The sequence below is a fragment of the Filicampus tigris genome, chromosome 2, assembly GCF_054856515.1.
Source record: "Filicampus tigris isolate MCC_2025a chromosome 2, RoL_Ftig_1.0, whole genome shotgun sequence".
Classification (NCBI taxonomy): Eukaryota; Metazoa; Chordata; class Actinopteri; order Syngnathiformes; family Syngnathidae; genus Filicampus; species Filicampus tigris.
The window spans coordinates 17,098,287-17,117,233 of NC_141218.1; the positions used below are offsets into that span (position 1 = coordinate 17,098,287).

An 18,947-nucleotide genomic window follows, 5' to 3' on the forward strand; every position below is an offset into this window, starting at 1 on the left:
TCCCACACGGAGAGGAGAGAGACGATGCAGCATGCAGCTCGCTGCTGCTGCAAAACAAACTAGTTTGGCAGTGGCGCATGTGTAAAAAGAAGCTACTCGCCCACGTTACCTCTTAGGTAACACGCGTGAGGACCGATTAGTGGGCCGGACTAAAATCCACTTCAGGCCATGCTTAGTCCAGCCCTTTTTTAAAAATTTGTCAGCCCCCCGCCCCTGCCCCTTCCAGATCGTTTCCGCAATAAAATTAAATGCATCGTCTAGTCATCTCAGTCCCTTTATGGTTGTAGTAGGTACAATAGCCATTGTTCTCGATGTCTTTCTGAAGCGACGCCCCCCGACTTGGAACACAACTGTTTCAAAACAACTTGTGTCCACGAGTATAGTCAAGCTGCACGCAGCACTCAAGGATGACGCCGGCACATCAAGGTGGAGTTCATGCACTTCTTCCGTCTCGTCTTCCCTACTTCCGGAAATACGCCGTAGCGAACCTGCTGTGTATAGTGCTTTGCTGGTATGCTTTTATTTTGAAGACTGTGAAGGAGGGGAAGTGTGCAAAATAAATAAGTAACTTGTTGACTGCGACTTCTGGCCGTCTGCTGGACCCAAATAATTATACAATATGACAAATCCAACCCCGGGGCTCGCAATGCAAGTAAGCACACGCAGTTGGGTAAGCACTACCGGCGCATTTGAAGCGTGTCCACAGCGGGTTCGAATTGTAAATTAGCCAGGTAATCATCTTTAAATAAACCTCTGCCGTTAGCATCTCTTTCGCGGCGGCGTCATGCACGTTTTTAAAATTTTTTGGGGGGGCGGAATGGGGCAGGGGGTGATAATTTTTATGAATAAGGACGGGGGGGTCGAGGGGTCAATGGTGGAGGGTTGCGGCTGGACCGGCAAAAAAGGGTCAAGTGCCCAGCTCTGCATGTACGTCTTCCAGCTTTTCTTGTCAAGCCCGCGTCATCATGTACATACATAATCCTTCATTTCCCACTGTCTGATTGAGAGAGCAGTTTGCTTCAGTCATCTTGAATCTTTCTTCATTCCATGTTGTATGTTTGCACAAAAAGCCTTGATTTCCCCGCCCCCCAGCTCTTGGAATGCATGTTTTTTCGTTGCAGAATGTTTGAGTTTCTGACATGTGAAGGTAAATATTTGTCATCACTCAACCGTGAACTCTATTATATCTGGCTTTTTTTAACATCCCATTTTTGTTTCTCTTCCTGCGTTTGATCACTTGCATTGTTTACTCTGTCAGCCGCTTATCTTATACTATTTTTAACTTAACATAAGCAACATTCCTGTTCCACTCATGCTCAAAATTCAGGGTGATTGCTCAGTAAATATATTCAGAGAGGTTTAAAAGCAACTGGAGAGCTGATTCATCTAACCAAATGCACGTTTATGGCAGCTTTGTGTTTTATGACAGCCTCACATGAAATGGTTGATTATTCTGGATAGTCGCTGTAATTGTATTAATTTCTAAGAGGTTGTGATGGTGTCATAAAACATGTGTTACAGCTGCCGCTCGTCACTGTGATGTAGATCATGCTCCTATTTGCTCAATGATGCCTTTCCTTTGGGCACATGATGCTATAAAACTATAATAAATCAATCAATTCCGAAAACCCTACTCCGATGAATATACAGGTACCATACTACGGCTGAGGCAGCAAGTGTTGCGCAATTATGTATTTTACAGCATTTATGCGTCAATTTCATATTTCATGTCATATTTCACAATGAGCATGCACACATTAACAATTTTAAGTATTTAAATTATGAGCAGAATGAGAAATGTGTCCGATTGTTAAAAGCACAATCAGCACAGCTGTTACTATATGCATGTTTATGTTTTTGCCGTTAAAAATGGTTCAGATTAATCAAGTGGTTCGGTAAACGGCAGAGAGAGACCGATATGTTTTTATTTTGGTTTTTTTCAGAGCCCCAACCGATACCAATTATAAGTAGTCAAGGTGGCCGATAACTGATCTTTCGAGACGATGTTCATTTTCAGTAAAAGGCAAGGCAGTATTTATTTATAAAGCATTGTTTCATATACAAGGCAACTCAATGTGCTCCACACAAGCAAAGACACAACACCTACAAGCATTTACAAACACAACAGTTAACAGCATTCAAAAGCAAAGCAGAGAAAACAAAAGTAGCTTGCTCACATGAACAAAACTATGTTCTAACCAATAAAAGGTCTCATAAATCAGTCATACCAGCCGATATTCATCAAAATGCCCAGTATCGGCACCTATAATCGGCCCGGCCGATATCTCTCTATCCCTAGTAAACAGCAACTTTGTTTATGCAAAAATGCATTATTGCATACTGCCTGTTTTTTTTTATCTGTTTTTAATTATAATTAGCAGTTTCCTGATGCTGGTCTGCAATAAACTTGTCAACACAAATTTAAGTTCCGTGGCTCGATTTCATCGTCAAATTAAGTTTGCAAGTCAATGTTTTGTTTTTAAAAAATTAAGATATCAAATTAACTTATGGATTTCTGTTTATACACGCTGACTACTGTTGCCATGGGAGGGAAAAACAGTAGGATGGTTTTATTTTTTTCTCAGTTTTAGCCCCGCTGACATCCTTATACTGTTTTACAGTCAGTATTTTTGTGCTACGATTATGAAAGAAATTAAAGAATTAAAGGGTTATTTTACAAATGGTGGTAAAACAAGATGATTTGTGGAACCGTGGTGGCAAATAAATGAGAATATAACAAACGGAGTTCGACCTGACTCTAGATTAGTGTAATGTCCTGTAAGGAAGTATCTTTATTTGTATTTCTTTATTTGTTTTTGGCAGTGCCTTTTCCACTTCATCTCTTGTGCATGTAGTCAGTGCCCCATTGGGGAGTCGACATGGTCAGCTGGACCGAGGAGATGTTGTGGCCCATGTGCAGAGGGGAAATCTGCCATGGACATGATGGCTCGGAACACTGGCAGCTGGTGCACCCTTGTTGGGATTGTGTGTGGGCTGTTTTGTGTATTTTAGGTCAGTTGAAATGTCTCTTGAGGGAAGAGCAGCTGCAGACAAATATCAAGTCTGTATGTTGCATCCCTCCTTTGGTTAGCATTAAATGTTTCTCTTTCGGTTAGAAATGGGTGATGTAAAAGTGGACGAGAATGTCCTCTCAATGAAATCGAATGGTGACATGGCACCCTTCATTGTGCTTGGCTAATACCCGGCTTTTGATGTAGATTGATTTAGATTGTGGTTTGAGCCAATCACATTCAGCGGAAACTGATGCGGTGCTGCTGTATGTCGATTTGATTTCTGCATTGACCTGCAAGGACTCTGTTAAGTGGCTGATACTCCCACTGTGTTGAGTGTGTGTGTGTGTGTGTGCCTGTTTGTGTGTGTACGTTGACTTTGAAGTACACTGTGCCATGACAATAATCTAAGACAATTTACGACACATCAGCCCTTCATTATGGGTTTGATATAAAGCAGTGCGTGACCAGAATGCCCTCCCATAAAATGACAATTTCCTTTTCAAAAGAAATGACGTGTTTGACCTCATTAGCCCAAAGTGCGTGTCGTTAAATGCAAGACTAACCCCCAACACAGGAGTGGGCTCACACGCAAAACACCAAGTGGGGAGCATCCAAGTGCAGTTAAGTGCTCAATGTGACCCTCAAATGAGAAGCCAGAGGTGAGTTCACGCTGTCACATGTTCATCAGGCCTTCATCATGTCAGCTGGTCTTTTTGCATTTTTGGTTGAGACTCATTAGCTGACAGGTGTAAGGTGAGTCTGGTCCAGTGTTTTTGAGATGACCTCGTCATCCTGTGGCAGTCCGCAGGGTTGGCCACACTGGTTAATGACCATGGTCACAAAGACTATTACAAGATCACTTTGTGATCACTTTCTGCCAAAGAGATTTTGGCTTTTGGGGTTTATTTGTGTTCAACTTCAAGTTTTTGATATTCAAACCTAGATTTCTTTAGATGCTGGATAGGTTTGCCATTCCAATTAGAAATCTATTTAAGTTGTAGGGCTGTCATGGTCCATCAGATGAGGGATTGGCATAATGGTTGATTAAAGAATCATTAAGGATTTTTCTTGATTGCGCCCAATTGAGTGATTGATCACATCTTGAAGTGATTGAGGCAAAGTGGAGTTTGCAGCATAGCAACCGAGCAGAGATGCTGTTGATTCAGGATGGTGAGTTGCATCCTTGAAGACATGTGCTATGGCAACTCCTCTTGCGGCATTATTCATCCTAACGCACATCACTGGCATTGAAACAGGAATTCCAAACATTCTCACAGAGTCTACTGTCTCCTTAATAATAGTAATAGACAAGTTTAATACAGAAAACAAAGCTGTTAAGTCCAAAATGGAGCAACCCTGGAAGTTAGAGACTGGTCATGTCACATGAGTAGTGTCCCCGTCGGCAGTTTGGAAAAGCAAGATCGCTGCAAACTTTACTACTTATGTTGTCATTGTGACTTTCGGGTTGTCCCATCAGGCGTCACCACAGTGAGTTACTCTCATGGTTTGTTTGGCACGGTTTTTACGTACGTATGTTGCTTGTTTAGATTTTTAGCACAAGCTTCACTATTTCATCCACAGGTACATTTAAAATTATAGAGTGGAGTTCCGATGCATCGCTCAGTGATCAGCAGCCTTAGGCAGAAATTAAAAAAAAAAAAATGCAATATGTACGATGGGACTGTAATTACTATCCATGTGAAAATGTGACATGAACTGTTATCTGTGGACTTGTCACTCTTGTCTAAAGCGTTATAGTTTTCTTTTTATTATTACATTTTATTGTGAGAGACATTTTTCAGTACCTCATTGTTGGTTAGCTGAAGGCTTGCATTGGCTTGTGACGTGTCAAGTTTGTGTGTCTCCGTTGACAGGTTGACACCAGAAAGTCCCACTTCCTCCCTGTACCAAGAAAAAGAAAATAAAAAATACTTTGAACAATGGAAGGTTTTCTCAGCCAGTATGACTGTTTAATTATGAATTACAAGCTGTCTCACTGATGGTGTATGGTATTTAAGTTGCTGTGGTTGTTATTAAAGTGCTCTAGAAATAGATGCAGGAAAAAAGATGCACTTATCATTCAGCCATCCTTCCTACACATGCCTGGTGGAAGCGCAATCCTGATCAGCATTTACCAAGCTACCCTGCTGAACCAAACTGCACTGGTAGCTTATGAGCACTCTTGTTTAAAGGGCAAGTCAATCCAAACATATTTTTTCAAGAATATGTTCTATGCAAGCCCACTAGTTGAAACAAGGCATTCTAATGAATATTGCATTTATGGAATATCAGCAAATCCACCCGCTTTTAGCCATCTCGGGGGGCGGCCATTTTGTTACTTCTGTCGACTGAAAATGACATCACAACTGCCCAGGAGTCAGATAACGACCAATCACGGCTCAGCTTCAGAAAGCAAGTCAGCCGCGAATGGTCGTTACCTGAGTCCTGAGCAGTCGTAATGTCATTTTCAGTCAACAGAAGTGACAAAATGGCCACCCCCAGAGATGGCTAAAAACGTGTGGTTTAAGTCTTATTTCATAAACGCAATATTTATCAAAATGCCTTGTTTCAACTAGTGGGCCTGCATAGAATATAATCTTAAATCCCAAAATGTATATTCTTAAATTAAAAAAAAATGTTTGGGTTGACTTCTCCTTGAAACCGAATATTGACTGCATGTAAACGTAGTCACTATGGTGCTGGGAACAAAATGGCGTAAGAGTCGCGGGCGTCGGAAAGTCGAAACATCGTAGGGTTTCGTATGTCGTAATTCGAGGACTTCCTGTAATAATCAGAATGTCCACTTTCAACTAGTGCGCCTATATAGAACATATTATTGAAAAAAATATGCTTGGATTGACTTCCCCTTTAAATGTTGGCTCTTGTTTAAAATAGTCGTGTAGTGCCCAGGCCTTAGCCTCAACACTTTGACACTTTCAGTCGACGCAAACATGCATCGTCAGGCAGCTTGGTTGTACTCAATACTTAGCTGTCATGTTAATTTTCCTCCCCCGATCCTAAAATGGGCCCAGAAAATTGGAAAAAGACTGTGTGTCAGCAAGTGATGCATGTCCTTCATCGGACACAGCACATTTAGTTTTCATTAAGAGTTAAACATGTACACGAAACATTAATGGGGTTCAGCGGCAATGGTGTGCTACAGTGTATCTCATCCTGATAGATTAGCAACTCAGCACATGAGGGGGCTACCAAAAGGAGAGGCATTGTGTTGTGGGGGAAGAACTGCTGTAAAATGTCTTTATCCAAGGATTGGTGTTTACGATGCTATCTAATATCATCTGTGACATGAACATCAGCGAGCCGCATGGAGGAGGCTGCGGCGGGGAGGAAGAATGGAGCGAAAGGTCATCACAAGCGCTGCCATTTCATTAGGCGAGATGAGGCTTTCCGTCGTCTGCTGCTGTATGGGGAGTGATGGAGAAAGTTGTTAATGCCCGCTCTGTCAGCCATATTGGATTCAATGCAGTAAATTAATATCTACCCTTAAAAGGGTTTTATTTGGGGATTTACTGGCCTCCCATGAGTGGCTGTGGCGTAAAAAGGTTATTTCCTACTTTCTACTCCTGTGTCCGCTCCCTCCCACTTTAGCTTCAAAAATCTTTGGAGAGAATCAACGTTTGCGCTGTGCCGCAGGCTTCCTTGTCACATTCAGAGGTCCTCTTCGTTTTCCGGCAAGTGCAGAACTCAGCTGTCATTTGTACCGTTGTGCTCCTAACGGACAGCTTCTGCATCTCTGAACAGTGCCGATGTAGTTGCCCTCCTTCACGGCAGGCCTTAAGGTGCCATACAGCATATCAAAGGAATAAAACATCTACTGTGTGTATCTGATGACATTTTATGTTGACTGACTCTCGCAGAACATGAGTAGAGATAGGGTCCTGGTTGAAGAGAGAGTCATATAACACTGTTTGAAGTGGCCTAGTCGCTGACATGATTTATGGCCAACGGTCCATCAACAGTGATTTTTAAAGGCTTGTGATTAAGAGCTAGAGTGAATACATGAACTGATCCCGCCAAGAGCACACAAGGCCAAGCTCTGTCATTGCCAACTGTGCTCCGCGTCACACACTTGCTCTCTCTCTCTTTCACCATCACTGCCCATCTGTCATTTGCCTTTTAAATTTTTACCTCGGGGTGTGACGAGATATACATGATTCTCATGTATCATGTCCTTTCCCTTTGCAATACATACAGTGTCAGATATCAATCATGATGGCAGCTCGTTATTTAAGTAATTTGCCTTTACTACTTTTAATAAGATGTGGATGTCAGTGTTCTCCACTAAAAACTGCCATTACTGTGTTGCACTCCTGCTCAGATCTATTTTTGCGATCTGGTCTGATATTCAATACCGTATCAAGCCTCCGCAATCCATACAATTTGACCCATTAGTTGCACAACCTGACCAGACTTGCACAAATAAGATCCTCAATCCGACCCAAAAACGCCTGCACCTAATATAATGAAGCTGCTGTTGAAAAGAAAACAATTGCAATTGAAATTTCTCATTGCGTTTTAATGTGACTGTTTTTATAAAAAGATTCCCCTTTGTGAAAAATTAACTAACCCCAAATTTTCAGATAGTTTCAGGCTAGAGGTTATCAGGATTCTTGAGAATGTTTCCCTAAAATTATCAAAGCTCTGAATCATTTTTGAAGCATAACAAAACAATGTCTGTCAAACGTAACTTTCTCTTGTATTATCAGCTAAACGATACCTATTTAACGTAACGAGATGCCCTTCAATGCTAAATTTGGCCAAGGTATAACTAATATTGTCCTTAATCGTTGCTTCTTAGATTTGTTCCAAGTACTTGTATCTAAAATCGCAAATATGTCTGTTAGTTCTCCTTAAAGTTCCTAATTTTGCAATCCCCCCCAATGACGAGCATAAGAGAGTTTCTCAAACATGCCCATGCTATTATGAAAGTGCGTATTTGTGATTTAGTAACAGAGAACGCTGTCAAATGACCAAAATAGCAGTGCTCGCCATTCTAAGCTAGTATTAGCACTTTAAAGGAAAATGTTAGCTATGTTGGTAGCATGACTTATTCCTAATAGCATTTAGTGTCATAGTAACACTATCGGGTTGAAGTTTTAGTTTTGAGGAATTTACAATCAGTTAAAATCAAAATGAGGTGATGAACTTAACTGTCAGGCAAATATGTTGCTAATACCCCGTCAAAGCCGAACCATCAGAATCCTCAGCTGCATGTGGTCCTTTGCGCTAATTCTTTTTGCTAGTCTCATGCCCACTTGATAGCAGATGTGGAATATTTCTTTAATTTTTTTTGGTTTTGTTTTTTGCTTTACTTTCAGGTTAATACTTAGTTTTAACATTTTTTCAACTCCCCTTTAACCTCGACACTATGATAAATACCTTTGCGATGAACTAGACAGAGTTTCTTAGTCAGGCCCTGTTCTAATGGAGGTCCTCCAGAATTGGTTTAAAATGTTCCCAGAAGAGTAGAAGCAGTTTACATCTGAGAAATGGGTGACCAACTCCATATTTTGTGGAGACAAATATTTTTGTCTGCTTTTTTTTATTTCCCTCTCGTGAAGTGATCACAATTGCTAGCTCTCCAGAATTCAGGTAAATAAATCAATATTGTATTTGGCTTGCTTCTGAAACCTTTTTCTTTTTCCCTCAAGGTGCAGAGCATGCCGCCACAGCGACACAACCTGCAGCCTTCTCTGACCTGTTACCTCACTTCTTGGTGGAACCAGAGGATGAGTTCATAGTGAAAAACAAGCCAGTAATGCTCACCTGCCGATCCACTCCTGCGACACAGATCTACTTCAAGTGTAACGGCGAGTGGGTTCACCAGGATGACCACTTGATTGTGCGGACTGTGGACCCAGCAACAGGTACATAAACCATTTTGTAGTCAGGCTAAAGAACCTATCTGAAACAAGTAAACTTTATTTTGTATATTTCAATGGATGTGTTGTGGTGCCTTGTGTAACATTTTTGATTATGATACAAGGCAAGGCGGGGAGGTGAAGGAAAGTTTGCAATTTTCTCCTGATTAGCGTGCTCCATCAGGCTCTCGGCTTGTCCGCCAGCCTATTTAGCTCGCCAGGATCATAATAAGCACATTGGTTTCAGTCTCAGAAATCGCCATAATCACCTTGGAGCCCTGTTTGGTTTTTTTTTTTCCCCCGCCGTCGTGCTGCAGTCCCCCGCCATCAGTGCCATAAACATGCACGACACTGACGTTGTGTGATTCAGCAGTGATCTGCCAATGCAAGCCACCCATTCGCAGCCTGACATCTGACATGTGCTAATGACAGGTTTTCACAGAGGCAACAGGGAGCACATGCAAATGTCCACAATAACTAAGCAAACTATGCACATCAGTCTTTGTACTAAAATGTGTCTAGTAGGAACCTGTCTTGGTCATGTATTAAACACCAAAAGATTTAGCTGGTATTTAAGACTTAAATAGGTTCCATCTTACTACATCAGACAAAATGTTAAGGGCGTAGCAGAATTAATTCTTCCTTGCTTCAATATTCTGACACAGATGAATAAAATTCCTTTACCGCGCTGAACCATTGATTTGTTTGTACTGACTTCTCCTCCCCTCCTGTGCCAGAACATTTTCATGCTCCCCAATAAAATCAAATTTAGGATATATATATATATATATATATATATATATATATATATATATATATATATGTTTTTTTTTAATTATTATTAATTCTCTGCAGTGTGAGTGACTTTGAGTTATGATTTAAGCTTCAGTTCTCTGCAGTATTGGAGCTTATTTGCCTTGTTGCCCAACTGCAGAGCAGAAGTTGCGTCAGAAAAATAATACATTTCCATCTAGTTCATGTCACTGCTGTATAGGGGTGTAACGGTATACGTGGGTGTATGAATACGTTTCGGTATGACATGTTCGGTTCGGTCCACTTGAGTACCGTTTCTGATCAGTTTTTATTATTAGCGCGAGCTTACGCATGGACGCTTGTGACTGTTGCTCGCGGGAGAGGAGAGTGGCGGCACAAAATAGGAGCCAGTACGCCAGAAGCCATGATAAATCATAAATGCGTGGATAAATGGCATTATTATGGCATACACAAACAAGCCAGCTCGAAGGTCCCCCAGTACACTGCGGTCTCCTGTTTGGGAACATTCTGGCTTTCCTGTTAAAATCGCAGATGGGGAAAGGTACATGTATAAGTCCCAAAGTTGTGTTCCGACATTGCTACATGAGATCGGCAGCTACGTGGCAGGTAGCACGTCTAAAATAATGCACTTAAAACGGCTTTGTTCTCCGCTGCTAGCCGTACGATGCATTCATGAACCTTGGAAACATCACAACTCAGCAAAACACAAATCTGACCACAACCACACAGATAACCCAATTCGTTACAATACGCTGTTGAACATTCAAAGATTTCAATGCCTAAAAAGTGTCTATAATTTCATAAAGCCTTTTTCAAGTTATTGTATTCTTTTTCAGAATAAAAACAATTTTAATATAATTAGCAATAATTGTAACTGTTATTGTATGTATTTTTTCATCACCAAAAGTGGATACATGTACTGTAATGACAACTTGTCTTTAACTTGAATACTTAAATTTGTCATAGGCTGTTGCTGCTGAGTGTTCAAAGATTTCTGTGTCTTAAAAATTTACAAAATTAAGAGATCTTTATTGTTAGTGTATTTTATATTCTGGTGTAATTTCTTAGAATATCACCTGAATGGTTCGCTTTTATTTTATTTTTACTTCTAAAAAAAAATGCTCTGTTTACTTGTCATCATTTCAAATTTTTTTAAAAAAATGTTTTTTTTGTACCGAAAATATTTATAAGTTTCCAAGAAACCGAACTGAACCGAAATGTAATTTAGCGTACCGTTACACCCCTACTGCTGTATGACCACACTGGCTACATGCGTAAGAGGAATAGAAATACAGTGGTCACCACCTCATTAGATGTTACAAAATCATGACTTTCCTTTTGTAGTCATAATGTACCACAATATTCTCTCACCAATGTTGGCAATTGAGCATATATGAAAATATGATTTTTCTTGCAGATTCATTAATGTTAAAAAGAGTATGCATTCGATGACTGTCTAGCTAAATTTTAGATCAGATTTTACAATATATCCATGTACAGGTCAGTATAATCATGATTTAGAATTCTAAAAACAAAATATAGGGACGTTACCCTCATTTGTTGCGCGCTATACCTTCATGACATATTACATGTTGGCTTTTAACCTCAATTGGTGTTTTGACTTGCATCACACAAATGATCATTCAGGTTTAAAAAGGATCTGCCTATTGAAAAGAGGACATTTTGTTTTTACAGTACAATATTTACTATAATAGTAGTCTGGGGTGTTTATTCACTCAACTGCAGAGATTACTAGGTGTTTATTTGAAAGAGGTGTGTGTGCTGCATCTTCCTGAACAACATGGCTGAAGAAGACAAGCACACACCAAAACAAAGTTTATCTGTCCAATCTTGTAAGCAACCCACATTGTTTGATATTGTTTGAACATGAAAGTTTGATATTGACCACAATGTTTGTATTTGAATCACATTTTCACAATCGATTTATCATTTCATAAGTCGTGTGCTCCATCAGTGTGGTGTTTTGAGAATGAGACCATTGAAATATTGAGCCGACTGATCAGTTGTCTACTGGTCGCCTTACGATATGAGAGAATGGAATGATTAAATACTTCAAGTCAAATCAAGTTGGATTAGTTATGAGTGCAAATAACATGTTTCGTGATGAAGGGGGTCAATGTGTAGTTTGATATGAGGCAGTGCTACATGAGTGCAACTCATTTGGCTTCATTTCATCATGACGCTATTTGGGTTGCCAAGCCTCACTGCCGCCACAATGTGCATATACGACAGCTACATCGTTTGCATATAGATACAAATCTCCTCTCGCCAAGTTGTGTTTTATAAACATTGCTTCTGTAAAACGTGGCTACGGAAACCTTCAACCCTCCTTATCTGTGTTTTCAGCCTTTATAAATAAGGCCCTTAGCGACACCTAATTCTTCTGTGTGCACTGTTGGTAGGCATCTATTTGTGGGGAGTTGTTTATTTGTTCAAATGTCACACCAACAACTAATTGATGCACAACATCTATTAGAGGGCTCAGCGCTATTTACGGACATGGTATGTAAGTAGTGACAAGCCATGAATAAGGAGCCTCTGTGGCCTGGGTAAACAGTATTCTTGACCAAATATGTGCTCCCCTTCTGTCTTTTGTACACACACAAGCATTACGCTGAAGTCCTTTAATTAGTCTGAACCGTGTAATGAATGGCTCAGTGAATATGGCTGCTTTTCTTTTAATTGGACCAATCGCTTTAGTACCATGGAGTCAGTCAGTCAAACAGGCTCAGATGTTCAACGGCAACGTTGAAATCCAGGTTGACGTTACTGCTCTACTCCTCCCTTTGCGCCACATCAGGAGTAGGGCAAAAAGAGCTGATGAACTTCAATACATGGGAGGGAGGCTCTTGAGTGAATATTCAGTAGTGCATTGGCTTCTCCCCAGGTATGACCTTGTAGACTTGGCTGCTCAACTTTGATAAGATGATCATGAATTGTGTTGTCACAGTGCTGCCATAAACTACACTTTGAGGGAACATCACATTACCAATGCGGCGTTACTCTGCCAGCCATTAATGACAACGGGCCAATTCATCATATTGTTATGAGCCCCTTATAGTCAGCATTTATTTTTTCTTCCCCAAAAAAATCTCTGTCTTGCCCGCATGGTCTTCACACTCTGTGAAGTTCCACCTCGCAGCAGTGGCCGTCACTCTGTACTCGCGCTGTCTTTGATGTATATACTGTATCTCCCATGTGGGGCTGTGCAGTTGTGAAGGTCACATGACTGTCCAAAGCACCCACATCGATCTAGCAAACACCGCGGCTGTTTAATGTCAGTGCCACCCTTAGGAGTTCACGGATGGCTCTCTCTAATTCCCCTTCAAGCCGGAAGATGAGACGAGCTCACATCCGTGTGCGTGTTATTTACCGATACACCCTCGAGGTGTATTGAAAGGTTAGGATTGGGAAGCGTAGTTATTTAGCTATGGAAAAAGCACCACGTCGGTGTGCAGTACAGACTTGACAGGCTGTCCTCACACCCCGGTCGTCACACTGGACTCCAAACTTAGATTTGTTGCCAGGCAACAAGACTTCTGTCACAGCAGAAGCTGGCCGAAGACATCAACGCCGTGGCATGATGAGGGAAACATGATGAGTTGGATGTAAACCCAAGCTTATTGACAATTTACACGGTGGAAGAGAGTGGACAATCACAATCTTTTGAAAATAGCCTGAGAGGAACTTTGCGATTAGTTCCACCTGAATTAGTTAGGTTCTCTGCCCACACTCTGAGCAGAACTGAAGAATGAAATAGGCTCAAGAGCAACATGTAAATTCCCTAACAACAGCTTGATATATCAGCCTTTCCTTCATTGGTTGGTTGCCGTGTGGTCACATGGGCGTCGAAACACTGCTGGAGGTGGTGGCCCACGTTCAATATGAAAATCTTTCATTTCACTATTTGATGGATGAGTGGCCCAGAAATGATCAATCATATAGTTTGCTTTTGCACAAGAGCTTGAGGTATAATACCCCAAACTATCAATATTATATTTTGATATATGGTAAGCTGCCCCACAGTCACAGTAGAGTGGGCCTAGTTTTGTCACTGTAAATGTTCTTGTTGAACCAAGAAATAGTGAAGAAATATTGCTGCTGGTAGCCCAAGAGAGCCTGATTGGGTGGCGAAGAATTTGAAAGCCCTGGGGCATTACCTTAATACAGGTGCATGTTAAACATAAATTAAAACATGTTCCAGTGAATTAAAATTGACATTCTGAATGTCAAAGCAATAACTGGCTATAATAACACCGCATGATGTGACAATTACATGTGCTGCATTTTACAGAATGACATCTAGAGACAACGAAAAAATATTGATTGGTTGCCAGATTCCAAAGACATAATTGTGGGAGTTTTGTTTGTAAGCAAATTTTTAATACTAACTTTTACATTTTTTTATTTTTTTTTTGCATTTCTGTCAACCGATGGGCAAGCCACGTTATGGTTTGAAACAAGTCGACCCAGATCTAGCTGATAATTCAATGGAAATATATACATACATTAAGGCTGTGCAATTCATCGAAATTCATTTACGATTATTACACTCCACGATTACAAAATTGGCATAATTAATATGTTTGTTTACACAAGGAAACCATACTTGAACACATTTGCACCTTTTGTTTATTTTATAACTAATTTTATGAATTTAGTTTGGTCCAAAAGTAACTTACATAATTATAGTGTTAAACATGTTCTTGTTTTGTTCCAAAAAATAAATGAAAACGTGATTTCAATTATTACCGAAAAAATCATGATTCGCATTTTTTTCATAATCGAGCAGCCCTAACATACATGTATAAATGTAACCTGAGGGAATTCAAAAGAGAAATTCCTTTCAAATGACATAAATCATAAAGCGCTGACAACGCACAGAAGTAAGATCAATCTGCTGCATCCCATCTAAAAGAAGGACTCAAGACCAACATTTTAAATTCAGAGACTAAAGTTGCCATTGATCTGGGTGCAGAAGGTACCAGACAGTGGGTGCAGTAAAATGGCTACAGTGTCTGAAATAAAGATGAATTGCAGCCTCAGATAGGAGCCGAATAGGGTTTCATTTGAAAGGTACTTGCGGTAGTCTTTAATGGGGTTACATTTGTCATTGATTCAAATCGCCTAATGTAGGATACAATGAGATATTCCTTGGCAAGGTTCCTCTTACTCATAATCTTCATTAAGTGAATTAAATCATTCAGTCTAATAACGCATAGTCGAACATGCGGTATTGTGTACAATCCATTCATGTACTGTATGTTAGTTGTGTTAGCAACAGGGCGAGACATTTAACTACATTTTCTCAACCGAGTATGGAGAGGATGAAAGGGAAGGGAAATGGTGGCTGGATTAAACGGGTAAATATCATAGCAGAGGTCTGCTTGGATATTGTACAATTTTCCATAACTGACTTCATGTTGTCCTTTGGGCCACAATCTTCTCAAGACTGAAAGTGTAGTAAATGCCTCTGTTGGTCACAACCGCAATTGCTGCAAGACACAATTAATCAACAATCAGTTCTACAGAAATGACATTCTTGTACTGTAAAGTCTATCCATCAATTTAAATTCCTGTGAGGGAAACTGAGGACTAGATTGATATGTTATAGTTGAGTGAATAATGGAATCCACAAATTGTAATTCTTTCAGTTTGTTTTTGTGTAGATCTAACCCGACGTGTCACAGAGACTGATGATACTGTCAACCTCACATAGCAGAGCAGTGAGATGATGATGCCAAAAAGGCGGCTGTTTCAGCGATGTAACAGTGTGGCCCAATACTGCCGAGGAAATAGTCAACTAACTCCATTGGCTCACCGCTGAATCGAATAACAGTGTATCTGCCGGTTTAAATGAATACCTCTATCACATGTGACGTGGAGATGGGTTTGTTTTGAAACGCACAGGCTCAGGTGGTAGCCGACGTGGATAACGACCTGTGGCGGACATAACCTCTGCCCTCATCAAGTGACTTTGTTTACTGTAACTGATCCAATCCCGCAAGCACAGAAGGACTGCGCCAGCTGTGAAACTTCCACTTCCAGTATTACACCTTTCAAACTTTGACTCAATCAGTCATATCGCACTGATTCTCTATGATAGGGTCAACCTTGGGGCATTGAGGGACGAGTTGAGTTTGTCATCCCTTTCCCCAATGTGAACAAGGGTCAGGACAATAATTCTCTGCGGTTATAGTTGAGAGGCCATTGCCTTGCAAATGCTTCCAAATACTAGATACAGGATTTAACTCTGACTGGATCAAGATCCGAATCTCGTAAGAGTTTCACATGCCGTCTACTGATGTGACTGGTAACATTTTGACATTTCATGTTTAATATGCCTTTTGTTTCATACTGCTCCGTTCCGTGCTCTATTTGTTAGTTACACGTTTACGTCGGCAAAAGTAGGCGCTAAAAGTGTGTTGAGCCAGTATCAAATGGATGACGTAAACCATTGCTTACTTGCCTCGGTGGTTGAGCAGATTCATGGCTGCTCTATCATTGTAACATCATTGAATATATTAGCAATGACAAAAGTAATGCTAACATTGACTTAGCCTGTTGTTTTGCCTTCATTGTAGAGAGCTCTGGATGCTGAAATATTAAACTCCATACTCCATAATTTCTACTTTTTCACAGGGATCCGTTTTATTGATGTACTCATTCAAGTTAATCATCTCTCTCCTTGCCAATAGTTTGATACAGTGAAGTAAATAAAGGAGGCCGTCGTTCTGCAATGTTGTTGGTTTTTTTGTGTCGTTCTGAATAGTCCGTTCAATACGGTTGAGTTTTTGTGAGCGGTGTTATTTTCACGTGGAAAACTGATAGCCCCTCACCTTGGAGAACTGAACCAAGCTGATACTGTGCATTGGTAAAGCAGCATTTGTCATTTATGTTCTAGGTAGTGACTCAGGTCTGAATTTGTGATCTCTACCGTATTATTGTGGCGATTCCATGTTTGAACTGATGAACAATAGACGAGTCTTTGGCCCCAGTATCAGGAGCAAGTGGAGGTTCTGTAACTTGCTGAAGGATACTTTAACAGACACGCCACATTTCTACACGTGCAGAGGGACTTAACAAGCTCCTTTGAACATGAAAGGGAAAGAGATGTCACAATTTGTCCTTCCTCTCTTGGTATCAATGTCTTGTTATTGATCCATCCTCGAGTCTATCGGTTCCTATTACCTAACTTATCTCAATTGTTGTGGCCGTGACGTTTTCCAAAGACTCGGCTGGCTCTGTGCCTTTCCCAGGTCGTCCTTTATGGAAGAGGAGGATCGGTGATGTCTGGTGAGTCTTAATAAAGATATATCCCCTCTGAACAAATCAATAGTGACAGTGTGTTTGCGTAGATTAGGGGATTCTCCCGCTCTATGATTTCTCATCAGACACATGATGAGGAGAGGGGAGATAGGCATTTGAGCAGAGGATGCTTCTATGGGCCAGACTGATTTGATTGTGTTTGCATTTCATCTGCCAGCATTGATGGAAATGATTTTGATCCTTGTGCAGTATTGTCAGCCCTGCAGAAAAGCCTCTCAGGTGGAAAATACATGCATTTCATATTTCTATTTCAATAAACCTCCGCAACTGCTTTATAACGGCCCGGGCCGATGAGGTGTTCTTTGTTGATTGAACTGGTTGTCAACAAGCCTTGGAAGATGCAGAAAATCACAAACTGGCACAGATTTGCTGTGTGCCTTTATGAATTTTTTTTTTTTTTTGGGGGGGGGGACACACACAATATTAATAACTTGCAATGCACCATATTCACTTTTTAATAACTTTGAACCTCTGTAACCATGCCCTATAACCCTCGGGTTTATCGGCACCAGCACCTATCCTCCATCAATCCTTCTTAATCCAAATACCATCGATGACGTGGTCAGTAAATCTTTTAAAACCATCCATCACTTTCTCATTATAACTAATAATGTGTCATGGCACCACAGGGGGACCCCTTGCGTATGTATGAAAGTGAGCGGAGATTAATTTGTATAAAGGAGGTCTTTTCTGATTGACTCGATGCTGGACTGTAATGTGATGACACATTTAATTTCTGACCCAAAGGGAAGATAATCTAGGTTTAGCCTAAACAATTTCTGACCTTTCTTTTAATGTCTCGGTGCTTAATACATCAGTCACACCCCCCGCCCTCCTCTCTTTCTCACACCCACATGGATGCCGATATTGAATTTCCAGAAGATTCCTTTTGTAAGCTCACGCTGTTGCGTTTGAAGCCTTGTGGTGATACTATGTCGGAATCACCCTTATGGTTGTTGGGACACACAGCAGTGATTAAACATGATCTTTAATAGCAGGTTGAGGAGCGAAGGGTTGCAATTTAACCAAAATCTGATAATGAACCGGAGGAAATAAGGCAATCAGAGTGAAGGGGGCAATATAGTCCTAAATGAACAAAATGGCCTTTTACCACCTGCTAAGCATCGATCAGTAGCAGAGGGGACTAATTGATAATGCATTATTCGTAGCTGCCTCATAATGGGACTTGTATTTCATCCTGCCCTTGACTGTGAGAAGGAGCCGGGAAAGATTTGGCGATTAATTCAACGAAGCAGATGGTAAGGTGAATTGTTCCCATAAGACATCTGCCAATGTGTTCTATTAGGCTTCTCAGACAGGTCAGCTCAGTGTATTTAGGTGTGCGTGTGTGCACGTGCAAGTGAAGGGGGAGTCACTTAATGTGTGAGTGTGTTAGAATTCTTAATTTTGATTGATAGATTCATACAACAAGGTAATCCCTCAGAAATTTAACAGGAAGCAATCCAAACCCCTCAGTGCCATGCGTGCTTTTCATTTGGGACCGTTTTGACTGTGAGTACTGTGCCCATGGCAAAGCATCATAGCAATATTCATCCCAAAAAATGCTGGACCTGCTCCGCTAAAAATGTTTTGCCACTTACACATTTCCAAAATTTCATGAAATGTATGGTTCCAACAACAAAGACGAGTCCAGAAATTGGGGAAAAAAATGGAGTAAGACTAATGGGTTGGTATCTACAAAAATGTATAGATTTTCTTCCCATTATTTCTTGCACGGTAAGTACAATGAGAATGATTCAAAAAGCCAAGCGTGTCCTGGACCAGCCTTTGTGTTTTGCACGAGTATCGCACTTAAAAGTTTTGAATCATCCAGCCAATATTGATATGTCACAAACACAACCCACGTAAATATAAAGTGTTGTTTCTAAGTGAAAATGTTATGTTTAAGGATAAAAAAAAAATCCCA

At 40.6% G+C, this 18,947-nt stretch overlaps 1 protein-coding gene across 4 annotated transcripts in view; it reads left to right on the forward strand.

Annotated features, from left to right (window-relative positions):
- The window catches only part of unc5a (unc-5 netrin receptor A), a 175,000-nt gene that overhangs the window by 76,885 nt on the left and 79,168 nt on the right, over positions 1–18,947 (forward strand). For all 4 annotated transcript variants that reach the window (XM_086012718.1, XM_086012726.1, XM_086012735.1 and 1 more), the window contains exon 2: positions 8,687–8,902. In XM_086012718.1, the coding sequence (XP_085868844.1) occupies positions 8,687–8,902 (216 nt within the window). The remainder of the gene's footprint in view (positions 1–8,686; positions 8,903–18,947) is intronic.